The following is a 9,001-nucleotide window of genomic DNA, read 5'->3' as shown; positions in this document are numbered from 1 at the left end:
AGCAGAAGCGTGGTACGGACGGAGCGCGAGAGCGTGGCGTAGTGGAGCGAGAGCGAACGAGAGGCGCCCGCAGCTGAAAAGAAGAAACAGAGCGACAGAGAGTCGAAGAGAGAAAGAGAGAGGCGGAGGTATAGGCAGGAGCGAAGATCAGAGAGAGTCGAGGAAACGGTGGAGAGAGAGAGCCATTCATCTTGGCGCGCCTAGGCGGCACGCGATTGGTCCACCGTGGATAAGGGAGGCACGCGATTGGTCGACTCTGTTTACCAGCTGGTACCGGAGCGCGGTCGTGGTACGTAGAAAGAGGGGGGAACAGAACGGAGAGACAAGCGGCGCCATTATTGTAAGGGGTTACATTTAGCTGGCCGTGGGTTGTAGTACGCGGCGTTCGGGATAGGGGGCTATAGTACCTTCATGCATGGCCCATAAAGGATTCGTCGACTATCCGAGAAGTACGCAAGAAACGGCTTCTAACACCTGACAGGGGCCACGCTCTTCTCTTCTCTTCTCTCTCCGCGTGCCGTCGCCTTGTTCACCGTCGCAGCCCAATTTCCTTCGCTGGGACCGCTACGTTGGATCAGCTGGGTGGGCCCGTGCCGACGAAAGACCCGCTGCTTTATTGTCGCGCCTCGTCCCGATGTGGAAGGAATCGTAATTACCATAAAGGAATCCTACGAGTCGTAACGTCGTGCCACCCTTCGAATCGGCGAATCCTCCGTTCTCCTCTTCTGTGTCTTACCATCCTGCCGTCAACCTAAAGGACCACGTAATATACACGGTGGAAGAGGGGAAAACAACAACCTCTCTCGAAGCGGGAGCATTCATCGTGTGTCTGTTGCCGTCGCGCGAAACGCTCTCCCTCCGGTAATCGATAACCCGCCTACCGCCACCGCGCGATATCCATCCTCGCGTTCGCTCTCGTTCCTGTGATAATGTGTAAAGTTGCGTAAGTGGAGATCAGAAAGTGGGGGTCAGAGGTAACGGATAAACAAGGGAGAGTAGATGGACAAGTCGGTAGATCGGGGAGAAGAAGAACGACAACCACCAAGATCGACTGTAACGTAAAGTGACGAACAACAAGTCGACGCGTAACGTGAAGAAGGTCATTTTTTGTGCGTGCATAGGGGTGTTAAAGGGATACGAAACAAGAGAGAGAGAGAGAGAGAGAGAGAGGGAGGGAGAGAGAGGAAGAGAGAGAGAGAGAGAGAGAGAGAACCTAAGAAAGGAAAACAAGACAGTGACAATTAACGTGAAGAAGATAAGTGCGCGCGAGAATGAAGAAGCAGCTGGCAGACTTGCCGGCACGGTGTCGGTGTTGAGACACTCAACCCGGTCTCCGTGTCCGGGCGTGTCTTCGGCATCGGGACGTGTCGAGTCCGTAATTTAATCGGAACCGGCCACTGCCGATATGAGTTCGAAATTCATAATCGATAGTATGCTACCTAAGTACCACCAGCAGTTTCATCATCAACAGTTGTTCTCGAGCGCGAATCCCGGCACGATCCAGGCGTGTACAACTAGTCCTGCCACCGCGAGTTTAGAATCGAGCCTATCCGCGGCTGCAGTCGCGGCCGCGGCAGTGAATTACGCGCAACAGCATAATTCCCCAAGCCCGACGGGCTCGAGTCCTCAGCACTCAGGAAGTTCCGCATCGACGTCACCGGCGGCTAGAACCACATCCAGTATGTATCCTTACGTGTCGGCGGCTGCGGCCCACCACCATCATCAGCAGCAGCAAGCTGTCGCGGCGGCTGCTTTTGGTGCCACGTCTAGCATGGTGCCGGGTTTCGGTTCATCGGCGGCATCGAGCGCCGCATTGGCAGCGGCCGCGGCCGTCGACGCCGCGACCGCCGGCGATAAGTCCTGTCGTTACACCGCCAGCCTCACAGGAAACGTCGCGCCGTCCTCCGCCGATCCAATGGTCAATTACACCCTTGGTCATCATCATCAAAACGGAGCTACACCCGGTAGCTTGGTGTCCTCCGCGTCAGCCTCCTCCGCTGTATCGGCCGCGTCCGCATCCATGGCCGCCGCTGCACAGTTCTATCATCAGGCTGCCGCTGCATCGGCCGTCGTCGATCCTCTTACGTCCTGCCAGCAACCTACCACGGGACAACCTGGTATCTCGGACATTCCCCGATATCCGTGGATGTCTATCACCGGTAAGTTCCTTCTTTTCATAGTTTCTACCGTCCGAGACTAAATTTTCTTTATCTAAGGACGAGGGTAAAGCTTGGGCAGCGCTATACTCTTCCCCTGCTTAACGTGTACTTCTTTTTCATCTTTCTTTCCGCATCAAGTGTCGTTTGATTATTCTCCAGTACCGTCCACGCATTTCTTTTTCATCTTTCTTTCTGTGTGAAGTGTCGTTTGATTATTCTTTCGTAGCCAGTACCGTTCAAGACGAAACTTTCTTTATCTGAGGATGAGAGTAAAGCTTGGACGGCGCTATACTCTTCTCTAGCTTAACGTGTATTTCTTTTCGATCTTTCTCTCTGTATGAAACATCGTTCAATGCAGCATGTATCGTAGACGCTTCTTCGAGTATTTGTTTCTGCACGCCGAAGGAGTTAGAGCACGGTTTTCTGTAGCAACCAGAACATTGTTTCGCGATAAACGTTCATGTAGGATATAGAGGTCGGAGATTTAACTGCTGGCATTCAAATAACCGCGTGTATCGCGCGATCGTTATGGCTGTTAAACGGCTCGCTAGCGTTTCCTCTTTTCGAGGGAAAGATGTAAACGGACGATAAGCGTCGCTCGGCAAGATAGATCCGGCGTTTCGAGCTCGATCGTTCGCGGTTAATAAGCGCTAAATTGTCCGTCGAAACGAGCAGAATCAATAATAGAATTAACGTTATCGCGTCAGCGAGAATGGCCTGTTGTTTGTATATGATCTCTTGTCGGGTATATCGGCACGCATTTAACGACCGAGCGTCGGATGTTGTTGTTCTTAATAATGCGTCGGAGATAACGATAACAGCCGCGGCTCCTGTAGCGTTAACACACAAACGTGCCATCTCGTTTTGTATTTATTGAGAGTAGAAACACGCAGAGAGACGGCACGAATTTGCAAGTAAAAACGCGCTCGTCGTGTGTCCATCTCACGGTTGTAAATTTAACAAACCTACGAATCAAGCTTGATACGATTCATTGTCTCATGCAAATCAGTGTCGATATCGTTTTACGGCCCATCGAGATCAAAAGAGAACGAACACGGTGATACATAATCTTTAGTTACGTCTATATTAAAATTCTTTCTCTGTTCTACGTATTACGGTTTTTTAGCCAGAGAGGAGTCGCTTCGGTAGCGAGGATACGAGTTTTCCTTTGCATTCTTTCGCAGCTTTTGCCGATGAGAGAATGTAAAGAAGAAAAAGGAACGCGAAAACAACGGATTAGTCGGAAACGGCGAACCTATGGATCTCGAAACGATGGAAACTGACCTACGGTACACGTGTTTATAGTTATTCTTTCTGCAGGGGGGCACTACGAAGCGGAGTCGTTCGGAGCATTGTTATGCCTCGAATGCTTCGTAAAATCTGTTAAAAGCCCGGGCTCGAGCCAGCGCTCCTTTACCATGGACTAGGAATACAAATATCCCATAAAGCTAATTGTAGCGGTATATTAATAATAAGTTCGGCTTCTTGTTACGACCTAACAGATTAGCCTACTTACTCTCCTCGGCCTATAAACATTCAGCTTACAATTTTTGCCACATCAACCCAGTTTTCTCTTATCGACCGTGTGTTGAGTATAGAGAAAATTTTATATCTACCTGACCGGTTGATAGTAACAGCCCAATTAACATTGCCGCCGTTAGATCTCGAGGAAATCTTACGTATATATACCAGAGAACAGTAGATTACCACCTGCACGTGATTATTCTTGGCCAAACGTGTCGCTCGTGCGCGTCCTCTCCATCTAAACAGCGTCGCGACTCGAAAATACCGCCGCCATATTGCGACTCGAAACTTCCATGATTGTAAAAAGCCAGCTAATCCCGCCGACCTGCACACGAATTTACGTAAAAATCTCGTTTTGTTCGTCACGTCGAGTACTATCGTCGCTTCGAAGATCAACAAAAGGAACAGATGAAATTGGAAAATTATTTAGACTCGAAATTTCCGGCCGATTTTCAATTTACCGAGACAATGGCGCGGCAGGGAGGGACACGATCATCGTAGACGCGAAATCTCAGCTCGTTCGAGCGACCGGCTATTCACCGTGTTCCGCATAATACATCGTTGGGGTACAAGCTTGTAGCAGTTCCTTTGTCCCCGTGCGTATTAGTGGGAACAAAGTGCCGACGGTGTTTTACCGCGATGTATTCGCGACTTAGCAACCTCGGAGCTCCTCTGTTTTCGTGTTTCTCGCGGTTGACACGCGCGAAAATTGCCTGGTGTGTATTTTTAAAACGGTCCTCGTTGTTTTTCGCGCACGTTATCGCCGCGGATAATTCTCGAGGCGACGCCAATAAATTGCCAGCGCGGAGGATTCAACGAAGACGGTAGGCTGGTTCAAGGTTTCCGGTCAATATACCGGCGAACCAACGAAAATAAACCGATCCGAAATAATTGGCTGTACCGAAGTACGCGCGCCCTTTTCTTTCCACCTGCTACACGCGTTCGCGTAGGAACGAGGGAGAATCGAACGTGTTTCGCGAAAGATCCCACGGTATCTCTCTATCCGTGGAGCGAGCGAGTAGGTAACGAGAGTGACGGTGATTTCAACTAGCGGACAACGGCGACGCGCGAGAATTGACAAGAACGATAATCGTTCTCGAGGCACGATTTCACGCGAAATGGCCGCCGTTGTGACGTCCTCCCGCCCATCGTTCACTCCGACCGAATAATATCACCTTGAGATATCTGCCCGTGAAATTCCACGAGGAACGAACGTCGCCTAACTCTCCGTTTGTTAAACTTGCACAGGCGAGGAAATTCGATAGACGAGCGTAACACCGCGATGATACACTCTTGCCGCGAGCGCGTATCGAATATATTACATCCCGATGAAGTCGTAATCGTCGAGCGTGTATGCAAATTATTTTCCAAACAGCCCGTTCGCGCTATCAACGCCTCGACAATAAAGCGTATTAAACCACCGGCGGTTTCGTGCATTTTTCCCATACGCGATAGAAACGCAGCGGCAGAGTTAAGGGAGGTTGTTCGTTATATTCGCGGATAACGCTCGTTCTAACGTGGCTAACGTTTACCGTAAATCACCTTCATAACCAGCTTGACCACCGGGTGTAATTCAACTGTACGGTTTCCTTGGCAGCTTTCAGTCGTACGTTCGTCGTCTCGCGGGGATTTTCTGAAGGGAGAGAAACTTTTGCCCGCGGCTAACGGTAACTGGTAACTCGGCAAAGAATTCGGCTAATGGATTCGCCATCTTTGACGAGTGTAACGATTCTCTTCGTTGATATTATTCGTGTGATGTTCGGTGGAACGAGCAGAGTAACGTCGGAATCGGCGGATAAATCGTAACGGGACAAAATGGCGACTGATTTTTCTCAACACGTACTTTCGTGCAATTTACAACGTCTTTAGTTTTTATTGAACGACGCATCGTCGATAATATTTGCGTTTGAGTGTTAATACGAGGAAGAGGGAGAGAGAGAGAGAGGAAAGGTAGAAGTATAGAGAGAAACATGTTCCTTGTTCATCTTAGCGCGGTAGCCTTATCGGGCAACGTTCGCAAGAAGTCTCTATTCGTGATTCAATAAAGTCCTTATCTGGTTTACGAGTGCGTAAGAATAACTTTACGAGCCGAGAACGAAGGGAAACGCCGTCTCTCGCGGTAGTCGCTCGAATGTAACGCGCTCGAGAGAGAGATTTATTGGGATAAATCCCAAGCCGGATGGATAGTGGTCTCGCGATCGAACGCGCCAGTCGTTAATTAGAGTCGTAGCCGGGTGTACACGGTGCGCCTACTAAGCGAGACACTCTCGTGTCGCAAGATTGTACACGCGGCGAGATCTCGCCGGATCCTCTCGACGTCCGCTTTGATCGAGAGATCGGTTGTGCGTCGCGATCGTGGTCGCGACAAAGATCAACGCTCCACTCTAATCCAGAAGACGTTTCCGTTTAATCGGCGAGGTAGAGATGCCAGTGGGAAACTGGGGATTAACCGAGGCCGAGGTACGCTCGAACGTTTCACGATCGCGCCTCTAATCCTCGTTTCCACTGGGCCCAAGTTACCACCGAGAGCTTTGCGTGTCGAGCTGCCGCGAATTTCCTACTTTCTAATTGCGTATCCGCTCGAATAAGTTTCGCTTACACGCGCCTTCTTCTTCGTTTCCCTCTCTTCTTTGCATCTTCTTTCTTCGAACGTTTCCTACACACTTTTCGTCAGTCTGTGTACTTACTTACGCCTGCCCGTGTCTGTGCGTGTTTATCTGAAGTGCATGCTTTTCACGAGGCGGGTTTTAAAGCAGCAGATCATTTCTACCGACTCGAATTCACGCCCAAACTAATCACGACCATTTCTATTTTTGCTTGCAGATTGGATGAGCCCGTTCGACAGAGTCGTGTGCGGTGAGTACCATCTTATTGTTAACACTAGCGGTAGTTTTGTTCGCTGAAACGTTTTAGCTGGTGAATTTTTTGCTTTTCGTCGTCGAGGAGCGCCGCGATATTGGAGACGAGATTTCCGCCTTTCTGACACCGTCGAACAAAGAGAAACCCCTTCGATTCGCTGTTAAGCCGCGTTCCGTTCAGCGAGTTCGAGAGAATTGGAGAATCTCGGTTCGGTTGTAGATTGTTAAGTTGGGGAGGGCGAGGAGCAACGAGGTAAAACGAGGACTGAGATATACGAACGTAGGGACGAATCTGTTCCCAAGTGCGAGTTGCCGCCGCCGCCGCCACATATGGCAGCCATATTTCCGAACGTAAGAGCCGGTTTCATTCACGATGCGTAATCGTACGAGACGGTTACCACTTTTTCGCCCCTTCTATTTCAACCGCCGCTCGAATTTCCGGCTTTACGATCGTCACCTCGCCCGGTGTTCTTCTCCTCTCTCAAAACAAAGATCGACCAACGACGTTGTTACCAGAATTTCAGGTTAGCTTGAATGAAATCGAATTCCTTTCCTCCGGTGCGACATTCGCCGGAGATAGAAAGAGGAAGGGAAAAATTCCAGTCTATACCACTTGCCGCAAAAGAGATTTTCCTCGTTGTAAAAATTTCGTAGCCAGAATCGAGCGATAAAAAACATTGTCCGCGCGTCGTTAAACTTCACTCTGACAATTCCCCCTCCGGTAACGATATACCCGTGGAATAAGTTGTTTTAAAGCTAATTCGTACGCCTGTTTCTCCCGTTTGATCTCTCTCCCTCTGTCTCCCCTCCGCCTGTTAAGATGATTCGCGTAGTTGTCGCTTTTATAAGATGGCGCTGTTCGCGGATTCATTGCGGCGTAAAAAAAAAAGGAAAAAGAGAAGAAGTGTCCTTGGAGAACGTTGGCCATAGAGAAGTGTGTCAAGAAAGAGTCAAGGGCACCGCCGGTTAGAGGTCGTTTACTCCGAAATCGTGGGCCGCCACGTTTAGCACGTGCTCTCTCTCTCTCTACCCGTACCTCCTCTACGGTACCCTATTCATTTATGTTAGTTGCGCATGCAAGAAGGACATGTATACGGCCAACTACACCTGTCGTCACCGTGATAATGTTGCCCGCAAATTATCCCCGTGACTATCTTTTATATGGCCTATTACGGGCCCACAATGACGCAGTAAATAGCGATTAGGCGAAATTAAAACTTCAACCGTCCGACTTATCGCGATGGTTTGTTTACATTCGCCGGATCATAATTTCAAATAGGAATACGGTGTGATTACAGCAGGAAGTCTGCGCGCGCGGTGTGTGTACGATGGGAACAGTTAACCGACTGGCTGATTCACATCCGAATTTATTCGTATAAACGAAACACAATTGGCTTTTGTCTGTATACCACACGGACCGCTTATCGGTCGGATGAACTTGTTCTTTAGCCAATTATTTCTTAATTTCGATTTATTTCGCGATTATTTGGGGGATCGGGCCCTTTCTTCGAAAGGAGCAGACGACAGCGAGGAAATTAAGGGAGAGCCTTGGCTATGGGGTCGCTTTTGGTCCCTGAAATTTTTAGAAGCATCAGTGACCACACGAGACAGCGACGACGTTATAGAGAGAGTTGAAGTGCGCCTAGAGACATTCAAAGGCAAATGTCCGCACTCGTCAAAAGGAGCAAAGAAAGAACGAGGAAGTTAAGAGGGTGTCTTGGCTCCGGGTGTGTAAAGTCTCAGCTTGACGTCTAAAGCTCGATTCCAGCGAAGTGCTGGAAAGAAGCAAATACCAATGAGAAAATTAAGACAGCTCCTCGACAATGCCCAGTTAAATCTCCAAAATTTTTCCTCAGCTCCCAAATTATCGTGGGTAATTTTCGAACCGTGTTACGACGAAGGATCTTTTTAAATCGAAGTACCGTCTTCGACTGAAACTCGTCAGCGATTCGGCGTGGTATCGATGTTACAGACGAACCTGCTGCATGTTTTACAAACACGACTGTGCAAGCTGGTTTCGGGTTGCTATGGTGAAAGATAAGTAAGCCTCCCCGGCACACACCATCATCCTCTGTTTGACGCTCGTCGGAGAGCGCGAGGGAGACGTGACGTTAATGCATTTGGAAGTTGGGGTGCGTCAGCCGAAATACCTGTGGGAATGTCGTACAGAGACCTCCAGGATGCTTGGCTAATTGTAATTGAAGTTATGTACGCGAATCAACGTTAGCCCGGGGACACACGATGCATTATGCATCGTACGTCTGTGGCGTATTTCTTTTTCCCGGTCTCTTTTGCATCGACAATTGCACGGTCCCGCCATCTTTTCCACCCTGGCTATTCGACCAGTTCTCTCTTTCTCTCGAGAAATTTATTAACGTTGCGTGGCGTATTTTATGGACTGTGCAACGACCATGATAAATCGCCTTTTTTCACTCCGAAAATTCTCTCCGCTTCTTTTTC

At 49.2% G+C, this 9,001-nt stretch overlaps 1 protein-coding gene across 1 annotated transcript in view; it reads left to right on the top strand.

Moving 5' to 3' along the window:
• The first annotated feature begins 1,405 nt into the window (after positions 1-1,405).
• Positions 1,406-9,001, top strand: part of LOC108574682 (homeobox protein abdominal-A homolog) — a 31,389-nt gene continuing 23,793 nt past the window's right edge. The window contains exons 1-2 of the mRNA XM_017937306.1: positions 1,406-2,159; positions 6,507-6,539. Coding sequence (XP_017792795.1) covers positions 1,406-2,159; positions 6,507-6,539 — 787 coding nt within the window. The remainder of the gene's footprint in view (positions 2,160-6,506; positions 6,540-9,001) is intronic.

The sequence above is a fragment of the Habropoda laboriosa genome, unplaced genomic scaffold (assembly GCF_001263275.1).
Source record: "Habropoda laboriosa isolate 0110345459 unplaced genomic scaffold, ASM126327v1 scaffold203, whole genome shotgun sequence".
Lineage (NCBI taxonomy): Eukaryota > Metazoa > Arthropoda > Insecta > Hymenoptera > Apidae > Habropoda > Habropoda laboriosa.
Note: the sequence above shows the minus strand (reverse complement) of the source record. Positions and strands in the feature narration are given on the sequence as shown.